Source organism: Lampetra fluviatilis, chromosome 1, assembly GCF_964198595.1.
Source record: "Lampetra fluviatilis chromosome 1, kcLamFluv1.1, whole genome shotgun sequence".
NCBI lineage: Eukaryota > Metazoa > Chordata > Hyperoartia > Petromyzontiformes > Petromyzontidae > Lampetra > Lampetra fluviatilis.
Window position 1 is genome coordinate 551,974 of NC_136275.1, and position 25,939 is coordinate 577,912.

At 61.0% G+C, this 25,939-nt stretch overlaps 1 protein-coding gene across 1 annotated transcript; it reads left to right on the top strand.

Moving 5' to 3' along the window:
• Nucleotides 1-1,628: 1,628 nt before the first annotated feature.
• Nucleotides 1,629-25,939, top strand: LOC144945683 (tomoregulin-1-like). Its single transcript, XM_078874284.1, has 10 exons — nt 1,629-2,662; nt 5,924-6,042; nt 10,517-10,646; nt 12,329-12,358; nt 15,384-15,480; nt 17,997-18,145; nt 22,154-22,210; nt 23,248-23,374; nt 24,568-24,727; nt 25,063-25,939. Exons 1-10 carry the CDS (start codon nt 2,404-2,406, stop codon nt 25,153-25,155), a joined length of 1,221 nt encoding a protein of 406 aa, XP_078730410.1. The 5' UTR covers nt 1,629-2,403; the 3' UTR covers nt 25,156-25,939.

The following is a 25,939-nucleotide window of genomic DNA, read 5'->3' on the forward strand; positions in this document are numbered from 1 at the left end:
ACCATCCACCACCATCTACCACCGCCACCACCACCACTATCCACCACCGCCACCACCACCACCAACGCCACCACCACCATCCACCACCATCCGCCACCAACGCCACCACCACCATCCACCACCGCCACCACCACCGACGCTTCAGGCGCCCTCAACAGATGGCGACTCGCGGCTCGCGTTCGGCGACACGCAGATGGAGAAGAGGGGTCATGGGGTCACCCTCACACCCGCGACGACGGTTCGTCACTAAGTGGCACTGACGTCACCACGGCGCTTGTGCCAGGCTACGTGCACTCCGGGGCCACGTGAAGTGTGGAAGGCCCCTGGCTGGCAGGAGATCACGGGACAGAGCCAGTGGCCGTGCGTTGGCTGAGTGAGATGGCTGCAAGATGCACCGCATGCGCTCCCCACTGCGTCAACTCGCTGCGTTTTATACGCCCTGCGCTCCCGTTCGTTGTTGTGAGCTTTCCTCTTCCATTGTTGTTGGAGGGCGACTGCCTCCAACTGCCCAGTAGCTTACCTCACGAGTCTCCTCTGCACACACGTGTACACACACGTGCACACACACGTGCACACACACGTGCACACACACACGTGTACACACTACACACGTGTACACACACACACGTGCAAACATACGTGCACACACACGTGTACACATACTACACACACACGTGTACACACACACACACGTGTACACACACACACGTGTACACACACACGTGTACACACACACACGTGCACACACACGTGTACACACACACGTGTACACACACACACACGTGTACACACACACACACGTGTACACACACGACACACGCGCACCATGCGGCGTGAGGGAAGGAGCGGCCGCTGCGCGTCGTGCTCGCAGGAGGATGCTGATGATGATGCTGCTGCTGATGATGATGCTGCTGATGATGATGCTGCTGATGATGATGCTGATGATGATGCTGCTGCTGATGATGATGCTGCTGCTGATGATGAGGAGGTAGTTTTATCTGAGTACGAGAGAGAGAGAGAAGTTACAGAGAGGAGGGGACTATGAGAGGGGAGACTTGCGAAGTGGATCAAGCATCACGCAGGCAGAGGGGCCGAGGGGTGCGACAGGGGCATGGCGCCGTGCCCGGCGAGCAGCTCCCGCAGAGCGACCCCGACTCGCTGGGGCAACTCCATCGACGCCAGGCTCGGGATGGGCAAAGCAACCGGATGCTCGAAGGATGCTCCCTCAAGGAGCTTCGATGACCGAGATTGGGCTTTGATAAAACACGTCTGTAGGCAGCTCCCTGCAGAGAGAGAGAGAGACGCGCGCGTGATGGAGAGGCGCCTCCAGACCTCACGGATCCACCCGCGCGCAAAGCGAGGCGATAATCGCGATGTGGAGATCGCGATGAGAGGCGCCGCCTTCAGACGCCGCTCCGCGTCCTCTCCGCCCTCCATCCTCCCTCCCGCCCTCCATCCCTCTCTCTCTCTCTCGCCCTGGCAGATTTCACATCGCCTGCCGTTCCCCTCCCCCACACGCATTCAGCCAGCCCCCCCTGCACCCCACAACCCTCACCCACCCTCACATCCCTCCCCCTCCTCCTCCTCCATCACCCACCTACCTCCCCCAAACAAACCACCTCACCAGCCCATCATCATCATCCTCCACCACCCTCCTGCTCCTCCTCCTGCTGCTGCTCATTCTGCACCTCCCCCTCCTCCCCCATCTCCGTCCGCTTCCTGTTGCTGCTGTTGCTGTAGCTGCTGTAGCAGCAGCAGCTGTATGAGAGCGGGTTTCTCCGGCGTTTCCCGAGGGAACGCAAACCCGGGCAGCGGCAGCAGCTCGGAGCCCGCGTTCGCCGGGCTCAGCGATTCCTCCTCCTCGCCGCCGTCGCTGTGATGAGCGGCTCGCTCGCTCGCTGCCTCCTCCTGCTCCCCCTGCTCCTGCCGCTGCTCCCCCTCCTCTCGCCTTTGTGCGCCGCTCCGTCACCAAGGCGCGGACCGAGCGCCACGGAGCGCGTCCATCCTCGCGGCTGACGCCGCCCGCCCGCCCCTTACCGCCCCTTGCCGCCAGACGCCGCGTGTGCGCTGCGAACCTCAGCCGGGCGATGCCTTCTCCCCTTCTCCCTCATCCTCATCCTCCTCCTCGCCGTCGGCCCGCTCCTCGTGGCGATCTGCAGCGCGTCCGCGCGTTCCTCTGACGACGCGCGGCGGCTTTGTGAGAAAATATTTTTGTAAAACATAGAGAGAGAGAAAGGGTGAGGCACGGGGAGCGAGAGGAGGACGAGATAGAGAGGCGTCGGTGAGAGCGTCTTCATAGAGGGCGGGGATCACGCACGAGTTGGCATCCTCGAGATACTGGGGATTTAACAACAAGGGGGGAAAAACGCACAAAGGCGCGCCCCGATTGAAGAGTCGCTCTTGATGATGGTCAGCGTGCACACTCGCCAGCAGCAGCAGGAGCAGCAGCAGCAGGAGCAACAAGAGGCACAGAGGCATCGCCACGAGCGCCGCAGGCGGCAGTGGGTGGTGGGGAAGGCTGCCATGGAGGGAGGCCTCCCGTCGGCGCTCTGGCGAGCGGCTCTCCTCGTGGGCGCCCTGGTCGCGGTGGCCGAGGCGCAGGGTGGACGCGGCTCCTCGTCCCCCGGCTGCAGGGGCAAGGGCAGGCACGGCAACTGCGCAGGTGAGCGGCAGGGGTCTCTCCCTCTCACCACCCCGACCCCGCCACACCGCGGTAGCGGCCGGGCTTTGTCCCGGGTCTGGCGCGGGGTGAAGGCGGCGGCGTCTCTCGGCGTCTCCACTCGACCCGGGGACAATTCGGGACGCGAGCGATGCAGAGAGAGAGAGAGGCGAGAGGGCGCGTGGTGGAGGTGGAGGTGGTGGTGGAGGTGATGGTGGTGGAGGTGGAGGGTGGAGGCGAGTCGAGGTGACCACGGCGCGATCGTGGAGCGAGGGGGGAGCGAGGGGGTCGTTCCGCGCTCCGCGCTCAGAGGCGGCGCGCCCCGGGACGCGCGCCCGGCAGACAAAAGCGTCTTCTTGTTGATTCGTGGCAAGGTGACGACACCTGGGACGGCGGCACGCGGCGAATGGGGGGCGGGGGGTGGAATTGGCACGGGGAGCGTGATTGCCGTGCTGACAATGCCGCGTGCATTTTCACACTCACTCACACTCTCACTCACACTCACACACACTCATTCACACTCACTCACACCCTCTAACACTCTCTCACTCACTCACACTCACTCTCACTCACTCTCTCACTCACTCACACTCTCACACACTCTCATTCACTCACTCACGCTCTCACACTCTCTCACACACTCACTCACACTCTCACACTCTCTGGCCATTTGGCTGCGCGTGTAGCCGTGTCAAGTTGCACATCCGCGTCGATAGTCGCGTTCGAGGCGCGCCAGTTATTTATTTGTTTCTGAGCGCGACTCGCAAACCCCGGAGTGGCGCTTGCACCTCGCGCCACTCGGAGGGGCCGCGAGGTCGAACGTCGGACTCGGCCTCGCGGCAGCCCCAGAGGAGGCGGTGGTGGTGGCGGTGCAGGTGGTGGTGGTGGCGGTGACGTGTTGCTCTCTAATCACCCACCGGCTGCTGGGAGATGAATGCGCACGGTGCAGCCGCTGCTGTGATGTCGCCTCCTTCCCAAGGCGCCCCCCTCCCCCTCCTGCCCCCTCTCCCCCCCTCCTCCTCCCCCCCTCCTCCTCCCCCCCCTCCTCCTCCCCCCCTCCTCCCCCTCATCTCGCCCCGCAGCACCCCGCAGCGCCCCCCGCACCCCGCTCGTCACAGCCGCGGTGTCAACGGCAGAAGGACCGTGAAAAATAGGATTAGCGGACGGACACACACACAGATACACACACACACAGACACACGCATATACACGCAGATACACACACACAGATACACACACAGATACACACACACACACCCACAGATGCACACACACATATACACACACAGATACACCCTCATACACACACACATACACACAGATATACACACACAGATACACTCTCATACACACACACACCGATACACACAGATACACACATATATACACATACACATATATACACAGACACACACACAGATACACTGTCATACACACACAGATACACACAGATGCACACACACAGATGCACACACACAGATACACACACACAGATACACACACAGATACACACACACACAGATACACATACATACACACACTCACACTGAATGCCCTCCATTCTGCGTGACCAGTAGCGTGGCAACGAGGCAGAGGGAACGCGCGCGCGCGAGAGCGAGCGAGAGACAGGACAAAGATCCCCCGTGCAGCCTCAACAGGCTGTAGGGGCAAGTGCTGTTAGCGAGCACCAGCTATGAAGGAGGCCGGCACTGTGGCACACGAGGGGCTGGCTGGTCAGCACCAGCGAGAGAGGGAGAGAGGTGGGGGGGGGCTCGCAAAACCATCGCGACAAAGGAGGAGCGGCGATTGACGAGAGGAGGGAGAGCTGGGGGTGGGGGAGTGGGGGTGATTTGATGCGGGGGAGACCAGTGGCGCTGTTAGCGAGATGCTGCGGTCCGACCTTGTGACCCCCCCTCCCCTCCCCGGAGCTCCACCACCCACACGAATCGAGTTTTGGCTCTCAAATTACACGGAGCGAGAGGCGCTCCGTGCAGATGGCAGAGAGAGAGGAACGCGCGGCGTGGCGTGTGCCGTGCTTGCGACTCGCTACACAGCACTTGCCCCGACAGTCTGTTGAGGCTACCCGGGGGATCTTCGTCTACTGTGCGAGGCTATAGGGGTGCATGGGGGCTGTGGATCGAGGGGATAAGGGGACCGAGTGGCGGTGTTGGTGGCAGCGCTCGTAAATCCCGCCAGGCGCACGGATAATGCAGCGGCAGCGGCAGCAGCTCAATGCGGCGGCGTCTCTGGAACTCGCCCCCCCCCCTCGCTCTCCCCCCTCCCGCTTTGTAGGGCTGCGGGATCAATAGAGGAGGGTGGGGGGGGCCCTACAATGGGGGCGCGAGGAGACTGCGGCTCTCGCCTTTGTGCGGCAGGCGCCGCGTTAATGACGCGCGGCTCGGGCTGAGAGATCCCCCCGCGCGCGCGCCCAGCAGCCCGCTTTGTCTCTCTCCGCCGTTTGAGTCGAGCATGGACATAAAGAAATCCGCTCTGGTGGTGGTGGTGGCGGCGGCGGTGGTGGTGCTGGCGGTGGTGGCGGTGGTAGTGGTGGTGGCAGTGGTGGTGGCGGTCGTGGCAGTGGTAGCGGTGGTAGCGGTGGTGGTCACCTCTGTGGGCAGCAGCGTCGCCTCGAGTTGCCCCCCACCCCCCACTCCCTACCCCCCATCCCCCACTCCTCCTCTGTGTGTGTGTACTGTGTGTGTGTGTACCGTATGTGTTGTGTGTGTGTGTACTCTGCGTGTACTGTGTGTGTGTACTGTGTACTGTGTGTGTACTGTGTGTGTGTACACAAACACACAGACACATACACAAACACACAGATATGTGCACACACAGACACGTGTACACACACGCACAGACACGTGTACACACACACAGACACGTGTGTACACACACAGAGACGCGTGTGCACACACACAGACACGTGCACACACACACAGAGACGCGTGTACACACAGACACACACGTGCACACACACACAGACGCGTGTACACACAGACACACACGTGCACACACACACAGAGACGCGTGTACACGCACAGAGCGGGCTGAGCGCGTGTCTTTGGAGCAAGTCGTGGTGAATAAATCCCCCCAGCCACTCCACCCCACGGATGTTGAATTTTTCCATCCTCCGCTGTGCACTCAGCCGCGGCGCTCGGCCTCATTAATTATTCACTCCCCCTCGCCCCCCCTCCTCCTGCCCCCCTCGCCCCTCCCCCCTCGCCCCTCGCCCCTCGCCCCCCCTGCCCCCCTCGTGGCCTGCAGACTACAACGATCGGGAGGGGGGTGCGGAGCTGTCGTCGTGCGACGACTCGTCGTGCCGCTTCGGCGGCGTCTGCGCCGAGGTGGGAGACGCCGTCGCCTGCGTGTGCAGCGCCTTCCAGGTGAGCGGGGGGGGGGGGGTGAGTGTGGGTGAGTGGGGGGGGGGGGTGTGTGTGGGTGAGCGGGGGGGGGAGTGTGTGTGTGGGTGGGTGAGTGTGGGTGTGGGGGGGGTGTGGGTGGGTGTGGGGGTGGGTGGGTGCGTGTGTGGGTGTGTGTGTGGGTGGGTGTGTGTGGATGTGATCTGGGAAAAGTCCCATTGGTGAGCTCCTCCGGCAGGCAAGACTGCGTTGGCTGGGCCATGTAGCCCGCATGTCCAGCCACCGCATGCCTAAACAGCTTTTGTTCGGCCTGATCGAGGGGGCTAAACGGGCGCGGCACGGGCTAGAGAAGAGATGGAGTGATGTGGTACAGGAGGACGTGGAGCTGAGTGGACTTGCCGATGACTGGTACCAGCGGTGTCAAGATCGGCCTCAGTGGAGGAGGCTCGTGAAGGACGCTACTGGGCAGTTGGAGGCAGTCGCCCTCCAACAACAACGGAGGGCGGAGGAGCGACGCTCACAACAACGAGCGGAGCGCCGGGTGGCTAAAGCACAGCAAGTTGGCACAGTAGGGGACACAGGTGGTGCATCAGCCAGTCATCTCGGTCATCTCGGTCAGTCGACCCGTGGCACCTGCTGGGTCTGTCCCGTGACCGCCTGCCAGCGGGCGTTCGACACTTCACGTGGCCTCAAGGTGCACATGGCCTGGCACAAGCGTCGTGGTGACGACACCGCCACTTAGTGGCGAGTGGCGGTTGTTGTTGTGTGGATGTGTGGGTAGGTGAGTGTGTGTGTCTGGGTGTGTATATCTGTGTGTGGGTGTGTGTGTAGTAGTTAGCGCGCTCCGCCACGAATCCGGCAACCCGAGTTCAATTCCTGCTCACGGCCAACACCACTGGTGACGATTATCTGAACCGGTCCTAGGCCTCCCCTAGGTCGACTCAGCCCCTAATGAGTACCTGGTGCGGTGTGCAGTAAACATCTCCACTGGGGAGACAAAGGCGGTCGGGCGTGGTGCTGACCCCCCCCCCCATCGTGTGCTTTGTCGGCCTTCGTAGGCGCTCGCTGACAGCACTTGCCCCTACAGTCTGTCAAAGGCTACATGGGGGATCTCTCTCTTTGACGATAACAATACACATCTTATTTATCCAGGAAAGTCATGAGACTCTTTTTCAGGAGGGTTTTTATTTTACGATGTTCTCAGCCAAGCAATGATGAGTTCTTGTTTAATATTCGCGTGGGAGGAAGCCGGAGCGCCCGAAAAAAAAAACCCCACGCACGCGAGGGAGCAACGCTGTATCCCCGTTCAAGATAGAACCAGCTGGCGAGAGTCCACTTGCTCTGCCGCCTTCTCCTGGCGAGCCAGGGTACACGGCTCCTCCTCGAGTCTCGCGCACCGTGTGTGCCGGTGATCCACCAACCCTCACTGCTGCTGCCTCCACTCAGTGCAGGGCTACAGACAGCCGTGTGCAGCACTGAGGGAGGGTGTGTGGGGGGTGTGTGTGGGTGTGTGTGTGTGGGTGTGTGGGGGTGTGTGTGGGTGTGAGGGTGGGTGTGAGGGTGGGAGTGTGTGGGTGTGTGTAGGTGTGTGTGGAGGTGTGTGGAGGTGTGTGTGGGTGTGTGTGGGTGTGTGGGTGGGTGTGAGGGTGGGAGTGTGTGGGTGTGTGTGGGTGTGGGTGATGCGCTGCCACTGGTGGTGGTGGTGGTGGGGCACGGGCACACAGCACCCCGGTGACACACAGCACCCCGGCGACACACCGCGTGGCGGGGACACGCCGCGTGGCGGCCGTGCAAGCGACGAGGAGAGAGCGCGGGGGAGGTGACGTCTGGGCCAACGTCCCTCCGCTTGCACGCAGACGGCGACGATGCAGACGAGCCCACGAGTCATGTTGGTCACTACCACCGCGGGAGGCACATGCTACCAGTGTCCACCACGAGCAGTGTCCACCACGGGCAGTGTCCACCACGAGCAGTGTCCACCACGAGCAGTGTCCACCACATGCAGTGTCCACCACGAGCGATGTCCACCACGCGGAGTGTCCACCGCGTGCAGTGTCCACACTCCATTGGGAGTGTGATCGGTTCGAGTGAATCGCCTTTCTTGAACAGAGCAAGGTCATTGTTGTTGTTGTACGAGCTTGGGAAATGAGACGGCGCGAGAGAGACAGAGAGAGGGGGGGGGAGAGGAGACGCAGGGAGAGAGCGAGGCGGACTGCGGTGTGCTGCTGCTGCTGGTGGTGGTTGTGGTGCTGGTTGTGGTTGTGGTGCTGGTTGTGGTGCTGGTGGTGGTGGTGCTGCTGCTGGTTGTGGTGCTGTTGGTTGTGGTGCTGCTGCTGGTTGTGGTGGTGCTGCTGCTGCTGGTTGTGGTGGTGGTGCTGCTGCTGCTGGTTGTGGTGCTGCTGGTTGTGGTGGTGCTGCTGCTGCTGGTTGTGGTGCTGCTGGTTGTGCTGGTGGTGGTGGTGGCTGAACACAGCTGCATGAGATGAGAGTGCGGCGCCCGTGTCGGGCTGGCTGCTCCGGGGTAGCGCTGCTCCACGATTGGCTGCCGCGCCGCACACCCACAACCGCTGTCCGTGCCGTCCGTGTCGCGGGGTGGCCGCCGTGCGGCCGCGTCATTAGCCCCCCACGCCCCCCGGCCCCCCTGGGAGTCCCTGTCGAGCCCCCCCCCCCCCCGCTCCCCGTGACACCAGTGGCCGCGTTTGCAGCATCTGGTGTCACTGGGGGCTCGGCCGTCGTCAATCAGAGAACAAAGCGGGGGGAGGTGGGGGGGCAGCGGTTAGCCCAGCTCGTGGGGTTGGCGGCTCGGCCAGGGATAGGCAGGGGGAGGAGGGGGCCTCGTGCTGGCGGCGAGGTGACCCCGAGGCGAGGTGACCCCGAGGCGAGGTGACCCCGAGGCGAGGTGACCCCGGGGCGAGGTGCGAGACCGGGCTAGCTGTGTGGAGTGGCCGGGCGAGTGGGAGGAATGGCGCCGTTGTTGGCGAGGGGTGGAGGTGCGGTGACGCTCTGCTGGCGAGCGAGCCCCGGTCGTGTGGCGTCTTCACTCCCCGCCGCTGCCGCCGTGGGGGAGCGCGTGGCCCGGCGCGCCGTCGCCGCCGCCGCATCATCCCCGTGGGCATCGTGAGGTTCCCCCCTTGGGACGCGCCGAACTTCGACAAAGAAGCGAAAGCACTCGGCCTTTTGGAAGTCGCCGTCTTGACTAAAAACCTCGTAGCTCCAAAATCTCAGGACGAAGTCCGCCCCAGACGCTCGGCGTGGGCGTCGCCCCCACCCCCTCCCGCACCGGGCGCGGTTGAAGCGGGACCGCCTGGCGGGCACGGCGGGGCCGCACGACGCGGACACGACGTCGCCGCCCCTCGACGCGCGAACAAAGGCGGCTCTGCTGCGGTCCCTCGGAGACTCTCCGCTGCGGTCCCTCTGGGCCGGGCACCGCACGGCGCCGCTTTGAGCGCGCGACGTTTTCGTCCGCATCCAGACAAAGGGCGACCGGAGCGCGGTTGACGCACGCTGCTCGGACACGGCAGGCGGCGTCGCAGATGCTGTCGTGGCCACGCAGAGTTCCGCTGCGCGCGTATGTGTGTGTGCGTGCATGTGCGTGCACGCGCGTGTGTGTGTGTGCGTGCGTGTGTGCGTGCGTGTGCTTATCTCGATAGCGATCATCGTGCAATTGAATAAGCCAGCATCTTCCGATAAGAGCCGGCTAATTGATTCGTGCGGGGCCGCAGCTCCCCTCCCGTGCCCTTCAAGCGCGATCCACGCCGCCTCCGAATTCCATCTCGCGTCCCCGACCTTCCGTGGATTATCCCAAAAAAAATAAAACCCGTTTGAGTGACTCTCTCGTGGGTTTGTCTGCAATTAGCCGCTCCCTCCGCGTGGCTAAGTTGCGGTGCCGCTCGCCGTCGCTGCAGTCCGCGGTTCGATTGAGTCTGCGTTGATCCCGACGAGGGCCAGAGATGCGTTGCTCAATGTCAATGTTGCATCGACGCGTTTACAGACAGACACCATTTGTTGTCTTTCCCCCGCACCTCCGATTCGCACGGTTGGCTGCGTACGGTGCAAAAGAAGTTCAGCATACTGTACATACAAGGTTCTGTCTGTTTCATCGCCAATAAGTAAATCTATTTATAATCCAGCAGCGTTTGTTGAAGCGGTCCAACTCTGGATCAGCACCAGAAAGTTGCATGTCGTAAAAAAAAATCAGGTTAAGTGAAAATAAAAATAGAAACGTGGCCACAGTCGGGGAGCCAGAGAGGGATCGGCCTGCAGGCGAGAGACGCACAGAGCGGGGCGCTGAGCGGTGCACAGAGTGGGGCGCTGAACGGGGCGCTGAGCGGGGCCGTCCAATCACGCGCTCCGCCGGGGCGATGCACGAGAGGCGCTCTCTGGGAGTCGTGGCTTCGCCGCTTTCGGATTGCGGGGACGTGCGGAGACGCGCCGTGCCTTCCTCGTGCTGACCGTCCCTCCCTCGTCCCCCCCGGCGCCCCTCCGTGTCGCCGCCCAGTGCTCCACGGAGTACTCCCCGGTGTGCGGCTCCAATGGAGACACGTACCAGAGTGATTGCTTCATGCGCCAGGCGGCCTGCAAGCGCCAGGAGGACATCAGCGCCGCCACGGATGGGCCCTGCTATGCCGGTAAGCAGCGCCGGGTCAGATGCGGCGCGGTGGCGGCGGTGGTGGTGGCGGTGGTGGTGGCGGTGGTGGTGGTGGCGGCGGTGGTGGTGGCGGAGGTGGTGGCCGTGGTGGTGGCGGTGGTGGTGGCGGCGGTGGTGGCGGTGGTGGTGATGGTGGTGGTGATGGTGGTGGTGGCGGCGGTGGTGGCGGTGTTGGTGGTGGTGGTGGTGGTGGCGGCGGTGGTGGCGGCGGTGGTGGCGGCGGTGGTGGCGGTGGTGGTGATGGTGGTGGTAATGGTGGTGGTGGCGGCGGTGGTGGCGATGGTGGCGGTGGTGGTGGTGGCGGCGGTGGTGGCGGTGGTGGTGATGGTGGTGGTGATGGTGGTGGTGGCGGCGGTGGTGGCGGTGGTGGTGGTGGCGGCGGTGGTGGCGGTGGTGGTGGTGGTAATGGTGGAGGCGGTGGTGGTGATGGTGGAGGCGGTGGTGGTGATGGTGGAGGCGGTGGTGGTGGTGGTGGTGGTGGTGGCGGTGGTGGTGATGGTGGAGGCGGTGGTGGTGGTGGTGGTGGTGGCGGTGGTGGTGGCTGCGACTGGGCAGCGCGCACCGCTGGGCCCCGCTGGGCGAGGTTGGATCCTGGTCTAGGGGTCGATCAAATTGACGCTAAATTGTGGCCCCTTCCATGAGAATGTCGACTTTCCACCACTGGCTCTGCGGGGCTGTAAACAGCAGACGAGCACCAATGCCTCAGCGTGGCTCATTGTGGCTCGTTTGAGCGGGGAGTTGCTGTGCGTCTCTCCGTGAGCATCGCCGTGAGCATCGCCTGACCTCGCGCACTCGGCGCCTCCGATCCGCGGCCTGTGCACACCGCAGTCTGGAGCCCTTTACATTCTAACGACTGCGTCGTTATTTGTGCGAGCGGTCCGTGACAAATGTTTGACGGTGACGGGGCGGGTCCAGGAAGGGTGGGAGCCACCGGCCTGGTGGAGCTCCTTCCACCGGGGTTATCGTCAGCGCATGTCCGCAGTGTTAGCCCGGGCGGCCTGCCGCATCCAGACCACGAACCTCTGCGGCGAGCGCCCTGGGCCGTGGCACCGCGGGATTTTTTTTTTTAAAACAACACGCGACGCAAATCGACGTGTTCGCCACGCAGCGGCACCCGTCACTTCCTCCGCTCACGAGGCGTCTCGAGGCGTCGCGTGGCCGCGGTGAATCAGCGGCCCGTCGGGTCTGGCGAGGGCGGCGAGGGCCACGCTCGGTCCGCGGCGCGGGCGACCGCGCGGCTAAACGCGCAATTAGCGCCGGCGTGCCCGGCCCTCGCTTAAGTAACACGAACCCCGCCTCTGGCGCTGATTCAATAATGCACGCCGCCCTCGGCAGTTGCCGTGGACGATCAATACGCTGATATTTGGGATGATCCATCACTCCGACTTATGCCGGCCGTCCGTAAAATGCGCCGCTTGCGATGAATTATTCACGGCGGAGCTCGGCCTCCACTCACCGCGGCGGCGGCGCTGGACGCACGGTGGCTCCGTCACCACTGAGCCACCGCCACCACTGAACCACCACCACCACTGAGCCACCGCCACCACTGAGCCACCGCCACCACTGAGCCACCACTGAGCCACGGTCGGCAGCGAGTGCAAGGTCGTGCCGCGTGCTCCTCTCTTCCCGCTCTCACGCAGCTTCTTGCTTCTCTCATTGCAGTGGAGACCGGATCTGGCTCAGCGGACGGAGGTGAGTGGCTCCTGCAGGCCGATGGTGCCGCACGCACGTGGCAGCGATGCCACCCGAGTCACGTGCTCTTAGTTGTCGTTGTGGGGCCGATGGTGAGGCCTCCCCTCTGAGAGGGAAGCTGCTGGTTCAGCAGGCAGAGTCTCCAACCCCCTCGTAGAGTGAGCAGCAATTAGCAGGTCGTCAGCGTACATAACGCGGTTGAGCGATGAGGAGCCATCCCTCGACAGCACCCGGACATCGATCAGCCTCCCACTACACCCACACAGACCCCCACTACACCTACACAGACCCTACTACACCCACACAGACCCCACTACAGCCACACAGACCCTACTACACCCACACAGACCCCCACTACAGATACACAGACCCTACTACACCCACACAGACCCCACTACAGCCACACAGACCCCACTACACCCACACAGACCCCCACTACAGCCACACAGACCCCACTACACCCACACAGACCCCACTACAGCCACACAGACCCCCACTACAGCCACACAGACCCTACTACACCCGCACAGACCCCACTACAGCCACACAGACCCCACTACACCCACACAGACCCCCACTACAGCCACACAGACCCCACTACACCCACACAGACCCCACTACAGCCACACAGACCCCCACTACACCCACACAGACCCCCACTACAGCCACACAGACCCTACTACACCCACACAGACCCCACTACAGCCACACAGACCCCACTACACCCACACAGACCCCCACTACAGCCACACAGACCCCACTACACCCACACAGACCCCACTACAGCCACACAGACCCCCACTACACCCACACAGACCCCCACTACAGCCACACAGACCCCCACTACACCCACACAGACCCCACTACACCCACACAGACCCCACTACAGCCACACAGACCCCCACTACACCCACACAGACCCCACTACACCCACACAGACCCCCACTACACCCACACAGACCCCCACTACACCCACACAGACCCCACTACACCCACACAGACCCCACTACAACCACACAGACCCCTCTACAGCCACACAGACCCCACTACACCCACACAGACCCCCACTACACCCACACAGACCCCCACTACACCCACACAGACCCCACTACACCCACACAGACCCCCACTACACCCACACAGACCCCCACTACACCCACACAGACCCCACTACACCCACACAGACCCCACTACACCCACACAGACCCCACTACAGCCACACAGACCCCACTACACCCACACAGACCCCCACTACACCCACACAGACCCCCACTACACCCACACAGACCCCCACTACACCCACACAGACCCCACTACACCCACACAGACCCTCACTACACCCACACAGACCCCCACTACACCCACACAGACCCCCACTACACCCACACAGACCCCACTACACCCACACAGACCCCCACTACACCCACACAGACCCCCACTACACCCACACAGACCCCACTACACCCACACAGACCCCACTACACCCACACAGACCCCACTACACCCACACAGACCCCCACAACACCCACACAGACCCCCACTACACCCACACAGACCCCACTACACCCACACAGACCCCACTACACCCACACAGACCCCCACTACACCCACACAGACCCCCACTACACCCACACAGACCCCACTACACCCACACAGACCCCACTACACCCACACAGACCCCCACTACACCCACACAGACCCCCACTACACCCACACAGACCCCACTACACCCACACAGACCCCCACTACACCCACACAGACCCCCACTACACCCACACAGACCCCACTACAGCCACACAGACCCCACTACACCCACACAGACCCCCACTACACCCACACAGACCCCCACTACACCCACACAGACCCCCACTACACCCACACAGACCCCCACTACACCCACACAGACCCCCACTACACCCACACAGACCCCCACTACACCCACACAGACCCCACTACACCCACACAGACCCCCACTACACCCACACAGACCCCCACTACACCCACACAGACCCCACTACACCCACACAGACCCCACTACACCCACACAGACCCCACTACACCCACACAGACCCCCACAACACCCACACAGACCCCCACTACACCCACACAGACCCCACTACACCCACACAGACCCCACTACAGCCACACAGACACCCACTAGGCAGGGCCGGATGAAGGTTGTTGTAGGCCCTAGGCTCTTCTGCTTCGGTGGTAACTCTCTGCAGCTGCTACTGGCCGCTGCCGCATGGTTGTATTTGTTTTATCTTACCAACAACAAAAACACGGTCAACATTAGTTTACATAGGCCATAGACACAGTACCTATTGTGCCTATTGGATACTAGGGCCCTGCCACGAGGGGTTAATTCATCCCTCTGGGGTCGATAATTGGCAGGCTCCTTTGTGGGGACGTCAACAGTGATTTGTCCTTTGGATAGACTCGTCTCCGACATGGGGATGTGGAATGGCCACCGGTGGCACTGCAGACCACAAAGATGCGTCTGTGCGCTCACGATTCGTGTGCAGACATCGTCGCTTATTGAGCGTTTCTCGTTTCTCGCCAAGTGTCCGCACGCACTCACACACACGTGTGGTGTGTGTGGTATGTGTGTGTGGTATGTGTGTGTGGTGTGTGTGTGGTATGTGTGTGTGTGGTATGTGCGTGACTGTGTGCAAGTGTGTTTATGTGCGTGTGTGTGTGTACGTGCGTATGAGTGTCAGTGTCGCGGTTAGCGTGCTGGGCTACGAACCCGGAGACCCAAGTTCAATTCCCGCTCATGGCCAACGGCAGTGACGATTATCTGGGTCTGGGCCTCCCCTTGGTCGACTCAGCCTCAAATGAGGACCCGATGCAGCGTGTGGTAAACATCGCCACTGGGGAGACAAAGGCGGCCGGGTGTAGTGTTGGCTACCCACCCCCTCGCATGCCGTGCCGGCCTTCATAGGTGCGACTCGCTGACAGCACTTTCCCCTACAGTCTGTTCAGGCTACACGGGGGATCTTTGTCTTTGTCCGTGCTCGCGCAGATGCGGAGGGCTCGGGCCGCGGCTCCACTCGCCGCACCGGCAGCTGCTCACGGTGCCGCTTCGGAGCCGAGTGCGATGACGACGCCGAGGACGTGGGGTACGAGTCCCACCCCTCCACCCCCCCCCCCCTCCTCCTCCATCTCCTCTACCCCCCTCCACTCTCCTCCTCCACCACTCCGCTCTACCCTCCTGCCTTTCCACCGCAGTTCTCAGGACTCCGCTCTCTCCCCACACCCCCCGGGCCCTCCGTCTGGCACAATGTGTGGGTGGCACCGCGTGTGTGGGTGGCACCACGTGTGTGGGTGGCACAATGTGTGGGTGGCACCGCGTGTGTGGGTGGCACCACGTGTGTGGGTGGCACAATGTGTGGGTGGCACCGCGTGTGTGGGTGGCACCACGTGTGTGGGTGGCACAATGTGTGGGTGGCACCGCGTGTGTGGGTGGCACCACGTGTGTGGGTGGCACAATGTGTGGGTGGCACCGCGTGTGTGGGTGGCACCACGTGTATGGGTGGCACCGCGTGCGTGGGTGGCACCACGTGTGTGGGTGGCACCCCGTGCGTGGGTGGCACCGCGTGCGTGGGTGGCACCGCGTGTGTGGGTGGCACCGCACGCACACACACACCACACACACATACCACCGCGTGTGACCCGCCACTGCTGCCGCCGCTGCTGCGTCCGGAGGAATCGCTCGCGTAACGGAAGGCGTGGCGAAGTGCGAAAGTTCCACCGCCGAGATGCAGCGAGGTGGCTATTTATTGTACGAACTTGTGTGCATTGCTGTTCTGCCGTTTGGCTTTTGGGCAAAACCCACGGTGGGTTTTGGCTCGGTAATCACCCCCGGCACGCACGGATGGAAGCTTCTGGCACGGCGGGCGCATTGCCAGAATGCGTTGGGGAGCGCGCTCAACATCGTCCCGGCGATCGCGCGCCGCTGCCAAGTGCCGGCGTACGAATGCCGGGCCTTACTCGTCATCAACGTGGACGCAAAATATTCCGGCTGCTCTCCCCGTTACCGGCCTCGCAAGGGCCCCCTCTCAGTGTTTTAATGTGCGGCTCGCTTGCCTCGAGAGCCTTTGACCTTCCATTATTCACGCTTGCTCGTCTCCCGCGCCGCCAGAGAGAGGCCCGGGACGCGTGGGGGATCGAATGTAATGAAGTCTCACTGCACCCACTGCACCCACTGCACCCACTGCACCCACTGCACCCACTGCTTTGCCCTTGAGTGGCGCGGGACGCCCTCGCAGAACGTCCCTGAAGAGCGCTGATGGTTTGTGCACAATGCACAAGGCTGTGTGTGGTAGTGTAGCGGTTAGCACTACGCTGCGCTACGAAACCGACGACCCGAGTTGGATTCCCGCTCACGACCACCAACATCGGTGACGATTATCTGAACCGCCGAACTGGTCCTGAACCTCCCCTAGGTTGCCACAGCCTCAAATTAATACCTGGTGCAGTGTGTAAACATCGCTACTGGGAAGACAAAGGCGGCCGGGCGTGGTTCTGGCCTCCATAGGTGCTCGCTGAGAGCACTTTCCCCATCGGTCTGTTCATGCTTCACGGGGGATCTTTGTTTTGCTCGCGTGCATTTACAGTGGCCACGCAATGATTCACTGCCCCAGCAACCCCAATGAATCACGTCGCCATTTAATTCTCATTTTGTAGCCCTCCGTGTTACTGTCCACTTTGTACAATTTTAGTTCGGCTCAATGTAAGATGAGTAGCATCTCGTTTGCGATACAATGGTTTGAGAGCCGTCCATACGATTTGAAGTGTTTGAAAATGTTATTTCAATTCTTCTTATTTATTCGTCATTCGTTTGCGCGATTTAATTTGAGCGTTCTGGAATACAGTAGAACCTCTGGTCACGACCATAATTCGTTCCGTAACTTTGGTCGCAACCCGATTTCGTCGTGACTCGAACCTAATTTCCCCATTGGATTGTATGTAAATACGATTAATCCGTTCCAGACTCCTACGAACTGTATATAAATATTGTTTTATAAGATTGTTAAGCACAAAAATAGTTAATTATGCCATAGAATTCACAGTGTAATCGTAAACTAAATGTAAAAACATTGAATAACACTGAGAAAACCTTGAACAACAGAGAAAACTAACATTGCCGCGTCAAGGTTTAAAATCCTTCAACAAGATGATTGTTTCGTCTGCTACATCAGTCGGTCGATTCTGAGAGAGAGAGAGAGAATATTCGTACGAGCAATTCATGTTTCTATTGAAAGTAAGTTAGCAGTAATATTTGGGTACAGTATTGTTTTTGGAAGCATTCACCGTAATATCGTATGAACGTTTACTTCACCGCATCATTCAGATTAACGGGATCTTATGTTAGCGATTTACATACTCAGCGCTTTCGCTCTCTAAATTATGGCTTGGATGAGGGGGGAGGGGTATGACTACACTCCCAAAATTACTATAACAAAAGTTATATACATAACTGTTACGCTTTGTGTTGTTTGTAAACAAACAACAGGAAATTTGGCGCTTACAAAAAATAATGGCGCGGAAGGGGAAATCGGCCACGGCCGTGTTTGATCGCCACCCGAGTATGTGTTCGTGACCAGATTAATAAATTTCCCCCCCCACCCCACAGCTGCGTGTGCAACATCGACTGCACGGGCCACAACTACAACCCGGTGTGCGCGTCGGACGGCAACTCGTACGACAACCCCTGCCTGGTGCGCGAGGCGTCCTGCATGCGCCAGGAGCTCATCGAGGTCAAGTACCTGGGCCGCTGCCAGGGTGAGGAACGCCGAGACAGAGATCCCCCGCGAAGCCTTCACCAGGCCGCAGGGGCGAGCGCCGTTAGCGATGCACCTCTTAAAGAATGGCGCGCAAGGCGGTGGGTGGCTGGCACCACGCCCGGTCGCCTCTGTCTCCTGAGCGGCGAGGTTTAGGCAATGCACCGGGTACTTATTTAAGGCTGATTCGACCTAGGGGAGGCCAGGGAGTGGTTCAGATATTCGTCGCCAAATTTGGGCCGTCGGGTACACAAACACCTACACAGACACAGACACACACAGACACACACGCCCACAGACACACACACAGGCACCTATACAAACACACACGCACACAGACACACACGCACACAGACACACACGCACACAGACAACAACCGCCATTCGCCACTAAGTGGCGGTGACGTCACCACGACGCTTGTGCCAGGCCATGTGCACCTTGAGGCCACGTGAAGTGTCGAACGCCCGCTGGCAGGAGGTCACGGGGCAGACCCAGGTGCCACGGGTCGACTGACCGAGATGACCGAGATGACTGGCTGATGCACCACCTGTGCCCCCTACTGTGCCAACTTGCTGTGCTTTAGCCACCCGGCGCTCCGCTCGTTGTTGTGAGCGTCGCTCCTCCGCCCTCCGTTGTTGTTGGAGGGCGACTGCCTCCAACTGCCCAGTAGCGTCCTTCACGAGCCTCCTCCACTGAGGCCGATCTTGACACCGCTGGTACCAGTCATCGGCAAGTCCACTCAGCTCCACGTCCTCCTGTACCACATCACTCCATCTCTTCTCTAGCCCGTGCCGCGCCCGTTTAGCCCCCTCGATCCGGCCGAACAAAAGCTGTTTAGGCATGCGGTGGCTGGGCATGCGGGCTACATGACCCAGCCAACGCAGCCTTGCCTGCCGGAGGAGCTCACTGATGGGACTTTGCCCAGATCTTTCAAGGACTTGTGAGCTCCTCACACAATCCAGCCTGGTCAAACCCAGGATGGATCGTAGGCAGGCCAGCCTAAATGTTTCCAACCGGCGAAGATGCTCCACTAGGGGGGTCCACGTTTCGCAAGCGTAGAGAAGGGAGGGAATGACCGTGGCCGAGAAGACCTGAAGCTTCGTGCGGAGCGACAGACCAGGTAGCTTCCACACAGCGTTACGCAACCGATGAAAAGATATTGCCGCTCGACTGATTCGGAGTGAGACCTCTGCTGATAAACTGGAGCTGGTCATGAGCACACTGCCCAGGTATGGGAAACTCTCTACTCTCTCCACAACTGCCCCATCACCGATTGGGAGTTGTGGGGGCGGAGTGCCCGATGGTACAAAATACCCAGGCAGGTGCTTAGTTTTGGTGGGGCTGATGGTAAGGCCCCACCTCTTAGTGGCACACTCCAGCCTCAGCAGCAGCGTCTCCAACTCCTCTTCTGAATGAGCAGCTATTACCAAATCATCGGCATACATAACGTGGTTGACCAATAGGGAGCCATCCCTTGATCGCACCCGGGCGTCGATCAGCCTCCCATTATATCTGTACCAAATGGTAATTCCCCCGGTACAGCTATTGAAGGCTTCACGAACTACGCAGTCGAAATAGATGTTAAATAATGTGGGAGCCAGAGGACATCCCTGTCGCACCCCAAGGTGTACAGGGAAAGGCTCCGACTCCCGGCCACGTAGTTTTACCCGGGCCCGCTCACCATCATGAAGGTCCTTAATGATCGTGAGCAGAGGGTCAGGGACTCCGAAAGCACGAAGAACAACCCAGAGCCCAGTCCTACTGATGGTATCATAGGCCTTGACCAGGTCAATAAAGCAGAGATGTAGGTCTTTTTGGAATTCCCTACACCTCTGCTGTAGCAGACGGACAGAAAATATGGCATCTGTGCAGGACCGCCCTTTCCTGAAACCACATTGGGGCTCCGCAAGCCTCTCCTCAGCATGCCTAGCAAGGCGATGTTGAATAATCCTTGCCAGGACCTTACCCGGCACACTGAGGAGTGAGATGCCCCTGTAGTTGTTACAGTCTGTGCGGTCCCCCTTCTTAAAGAGGGGGACCACCAGGGCATCCTTCCAGTCCTGCGGAACCCGTCCAGTGGTCCAGACTGTTGTTATGATGTCATATAGGGCAGTCTGTGCACAAACGCCACCCTCCCTCAGCATTTCGCCTGGGAGATCATCTCTGCCCGGTGCCTTCCCTGGTCTCAGACTCCGGATCGCCCTCAGTACTTCCTCAACAGCCGGTACCTCAGCCAGCCACTCACAGGGGGTGACCTCTTCCAATATTTGAGGCACCGCAGCCTCAGCAGGGTTATCCCCACTTTGTGCCATGATGTTTTCCTGGCTGAGAGATTTTCCCTCCCCCAGGACCTCACAGAAATGCTCAGCAAATCTGCAAACCTGTTCCTGGGGGTCGGAGATTGGATCACCGTTTTTTCCTCTAATGATGGTAATAGGTGTGGCGCTGCAGGTTACTTTTTTGATGGACACACACACAGGCACCTACACTGACACACACGCACACATACACACACACAGGCACCTACACGGACATGCACAACAGTTAGAGATGAAGTGGCACCGTGAGCTCACGACGTCCTTCCCGTCGCTACTGACCCCTGACTGCCTCCGGCCATGGCCACCCTCGTCCGTCACGGCCACGGGGTCCGCGCTCCGCACCTCAGCCTTCCCGGTTTCATTCAGAGCGATTGGAGCGTGCGTTCCTGTCTATGCGTTGAAGTATAGCTGTGTACCGACGTATAGATAGACGCAGCTAGGGCCCCCCACGGTGTTGCGCTTTGTTGGATTGCCATCGGTAGCGTCCCACCGTGAGCGCCGTCCGGCCGGGTGGCTGGACCGGCGGAGTGAGTGGATCGCACTCGCGGGGTCGCGGGGTCGCGGGCTCGCGAGCTCACGTCCCGACACGGGAATGTGGAATTCCCCGCGGGGTTGCGAGCAGCAGATGAGCACCGATGCCTCAATGCGCATTCGAGCCACGGGAGATCAATCCGACTGTGAAACACAATTGTGTGGCACGATATCGTGATCGTGACGATGAGTCGGGGGCCCCTGGTGGCTGTGACGCGGCCACGAGGCCGACACCGCGGGAGGCACCGTGCCCAGCGCGGTGGCACCGTGCCCAGCGCGGTGCCACCGTCGCCGCCGCACATCGGCCGCCACCCTCCCCCGGGGCGTGTAAACTGGATGAGGGTCGAAGAGAAAAGGGCGGCACAAGCCCAGGGCGCAGGTCAAGAGGGACGAGAGCCGGCACCATGGCACCAGCCGGGCCGGTGGTGGCCCAGCCGGGGCTCACCGATTGTTTGCTCCGCCGGCACCGCTGCCGCCGCCGCATCGCGTGATGGTTTTGCACCCCCGCCGCCGACACCGCAAGCCGCTCGTGGGGCCGGTGAAGCAATTCGGAGAAGATAAAATGGTGCTGGAATGGGCAATGAGGCGCGCAAACGCGAGCACAGCACGCGGCGTCCTGGTGGGGAGTGGGCGGCGGTGTGAGGGGCAAGGTGCGAGTTTCGTCTCACCAGGAGAGGACGCACCGAGGCTGTGGATGTGTCCGCTGTTACGACAGGAGAATTGGCCGCCCGCTACAATTTCTTGCTTCGCTGACGAGGTGGGCAAAGCGCCGACTAATTATTCCGCGCATTCGTTAATTTCCCCTCTCACCCACGGTCCGATCTCATCATCGAATCAAAGGCATCATCATGGCTCAAGGCGCTTGGCAAATCAGGGTGCTCTTACATCAGTGCGTGTGTCAATGATGCGTCCCTCCCGCCCGCCCGCCCGCCCGCCCCCTCCCCCTCCCTTCCTCACGCATGCAGCAACAGCGGCATCAACACAGCCGTCACATCTATCTCTGGGATGTTTAATATTTCAGCACCGGGTAGTTCAATTGCACTCACGGAGGCTGTGGCACAGTGACGTGCGGGGGATGGAGGGGGGGGTGTGACCCGTTTTTTATTTGCTGCATGAAGCCCAAACATCGACTTGGCGTATTTGTGATTTTCTGTTCCAGTGGAGACGCCAGTGAGGAAGCTGGATGAGAACCATCGATACAACCCCGAAGTGAAAGGTACAGTCACCCAGACACCGTGACCTATCGTCAGCCACGGTGACCCACGGTGACCCATCGTGACCCTCTGTGACCCATCGTGACCCATCGTGACCCTCCGTGACCCATTGTGACCCACCGTGACCCACCGTGACCCATCATGACCCAATGACCCATCGTGACCCACCGTGACCCATCGTGACCCGCCGTGACCCTCCATGACCCATCATCACCCACCGTGACCCATCGTGACCCACCGTGACCCACCGTGACCCAATGACCCATCGTGACCTATCGTGACCCACCGTGACCCTCCATGACCCATCGTGACCCATCGTGACCCATCGTGACCCTCCGTGACCCTCCATGACCCATCGTGACCCTCCGTGACCCATCATTACCCAATGACCCACCGTGACCCACCGTGACCCATGAAGGTGGTTTACCCAGGAGAAACTCACGTAGTCTAAAGCCTCTTTGTCAGGAGAGTCCTGCCCAATTATCGCAGTAGTATTCGTTTCAAATTTAGTCAAATTTGTCACGGGATAGTCGCACCAATCGCGCCGTTCACGTAAAATTGACACGAGGTCTCTAGTGGATAGCGAATCCGCCCAAGCGATCTGATAGAGCCGCACGTTTTAACCCGTGAAGGCGTCTCTCTAAACCGAACGGAAATAATTCAGGCACGCAGGGCGAGACGCTCCACTGACAGCGCTGTCGGGGTTAATACAGAGATAATCATAGCAAACGACGACGATGGTGATATGCAGAACCCTGTCAGTTCACTCACGGGTGACGGCCTCCACACGCCATGCTGGTCACGGGGAACTTTTGACCGTACTTCACCATGCCGGCGAAGAGAGGGCCCAGGGCCGGTTTAGATATCACCTGCCGCTGACGTTACCCGACTCCCGCAGCCGACCGGCCGCTGACGTTACCCGACTCCCGCAGCCGACCGAGGCGGCCGGGTCTGCGACACCGTGGTGCGTGAAACACCCCCAGCCCCTCCCCTCCCCCGTCGGGACGTAACGACGCGGCTTGGCGTCCGCTGCTTGCAGGCAACAAAGACGAGCGGAAGGAGGAGGTCTACAAGAGCCCCCAGGCGCCGTGTCCGGACAAGTTCAAGGAGTACTGCACGCACGGGAAGTGCGAGTACACGTACTCCCTGCGGGAGGCCACCTGCCAGTAAGTGAGGCTCCACCGTGCCGCGCCGCGCTCCTCTGCCGCGCCGCGCTCCTCCGCCGCGTTACCCACGCGGCCTTCGACCCGCCGCACGCTCCGCCGTGTCGAACGCCGCCGGTGTCTTTACCGCACGTCGCCGTCCGGGTTGGGTCACGCGCGGCGAGTTCCTCGTTTCCGTGGCTCGTTTGGTCGAGACGTCACGGCGCCCTTCGACGTGGTGCTCGTTTTGCGGAGCGTGTTTGGGGCGAGCGGTCCGCAACGTTCCACGCGTGGTGACCGCGGCTCGCGGCTCCGGCACGGCGGAGGGCCGCGTCCGTCCCACACTCCGCCGTTACGTCGGGCGCGAGCGCAAAAAGAGGCCGCGCTGCGACGGCGGTCGCGGGGACCGGAGGCGAGGAGCTCGCGCCTCGGGGTAGCTGCGGCGGCGCCACTCTCAAGGAGGGCCCTGGCCGGGGAGATTGGTGCACGCTCACCGCGAGAATTCTCGTACCGTAACCCGCGAGTTGCCATCACGGACGCGGCGATCGTGGCGCGGGACAGCCACGCGCACAGCCGGCGCGGCTCGGCGCTGTGTCTGAAGGGTTTGCGCACGCCGCCCCGTTCGGCGCGTCGACGCTCGGCCGGGTCGTCGACCAGGGCTCGGCGTGGAGAGGCTCGAGAATCCGGCGCGGCCGCGGGTGCAGCCGTGCCCGGCGGTGGCTGTGCCGAGCGCGCGGCTGCCGTTATGAATGGCGCGTTCCGCTCGCGCTGTTATTGCGGCTGTAATTGTTTTCTTTCGGAGTCTCGGAGGGCCAAAGGGGCGATAAAGCCTGGTGCGTCGTGCGTAACGGCTCCGCAAAGCGCAACCTTTTTTTTACACGCGTCTGAATTGCGCGTTTATTGCCGGCCGATTTCATCAACGCGCGCCGCTGTTGAAGCACCGGGGCGGGAAAGCGGGCGAAGGTCGCGCTGCCGCGGCGCCCCGCACGCAGCGGCGTCGCCACGGAGTGCACAGGCGGCGCAACCGCACTGGGGCCCGCGGGCCGGAGGCACCCAGGTGGCCGGTTGCGGGGACACGAAGAAGGGTGGGGAGGGGTCCTGTCCCGCTCCCGGCACCAGGGCCCGTGCCACCCACGCTGTGCCGCTGCCACCATGACTCGGCGTTGGGTGCCGAGGGAAAGAGGCGATGACTCGTGTCGCCCCCCCCCCCCCCCCAGGTGTGACTCGGGCTACACGGGCCACCGCTGCGACAAGGAGCTCAACATCCTGTACGTGATTCCCAGCGGAGAGAAGCTGCACTACGTCCTCATCGCAGCCATAGTGGGCGCCGTGCAGATCGCCATCATCATCGCCATCGTCATCTGCATCGTCCGGCAAGTGGCGCTCGGGAGAGGGGAGGGGGGGGAGGGGGGAGGTGTTGGCAGAGGATGGAGTGGATGAAAGGGAGGTGAAATGATAATTATTAAATTACCGCCCTGGGCACAAATGAGGCCGCGCCTCCACACTGTGCTTCCGCGTGTGGCCGGCCCCCCGCCCGCCCGTGCGCGCGGCTACTATCGGCACGGCCACAGCCAGAGCCCCGTGTCTCTGTGCGGAGTGCGTCGGTGGCGTCGGTAGCGTTGGTGGCGTCGCGATTCGAGTTGACGCGTCTCTGTGCGTCGCTCCCTGTGCTTGACGCGTCTCTGTGCGGCGCTCCCTCGGCCCGCAGGAAGTGCGGGAAGCGCAAGCGGGGACGGCCGCAGAAGCACAGCCTGGGCCACTTCAACTCGGACTGCGGCACCACCGCCTCCTCGCTCATGATCTGACACCGCCGCCGACGCCTCGAGCCATCTCAACGACCCGACAATAATTTTTAATATTTTACATTTTTGTTGGGGCTGGGGGCGGGTGGTGTGGGTGCTGTCGGGGGGGGGGGCGTGGGAGGGGGGGCGGAAAGGGCGGGGTGGGGTGGGTGGGTTTACTCGTCTTAAAAAAATTAACTAAAAAATGTGTAGAAAAAATAAAAAAAATAGTCTTGTAAAAAGACATAAACATGGGGGGGGGGTGGGAGTGAGTAATGGAGACGACAGTCGCAGCGATGCAGGGGGGGGGGGGGAGCACTGTCACGGAGCTTCCCAGCAGCAGCAGCAACAGCAGCTGCAACAGCAGCTGCTGCAGCAGCAGCAGCAGCAGCGTCACTGTGGACCAAACGGAGGTGGTGGACTTGGGGGAGACTCAGATCGTAGCTTGAGGTTTACACTGTCGAGTTGAGAAACAACAACAACAACAACAACATGTTTGTACCTGTATAAATTGTTCATTACCGTGTGTGTCTGATTTTTCCAAAGTTTGTAATTTATTTAATTCTTCGGACATAGTCACGTGCATTTCAGCGCAAGCGGAGCGGGCGAGGGCTGCGCCCGCCCCGCGCCGCGTCGTCTCCGTGTGGTGTCTCCGTGTGGTGTCGTCTCCGCCGTGCCAGTAGTGTCCGTGAGCGACGACGACGACGAGGAGGAGGAGGAGAGCTTAGAAGCAATTTGTATTGTAATTAAACGTTCACGATTGCATGACCAAGTAAATAAACCTACACGGCTTTTAGAGAAAAAAAAA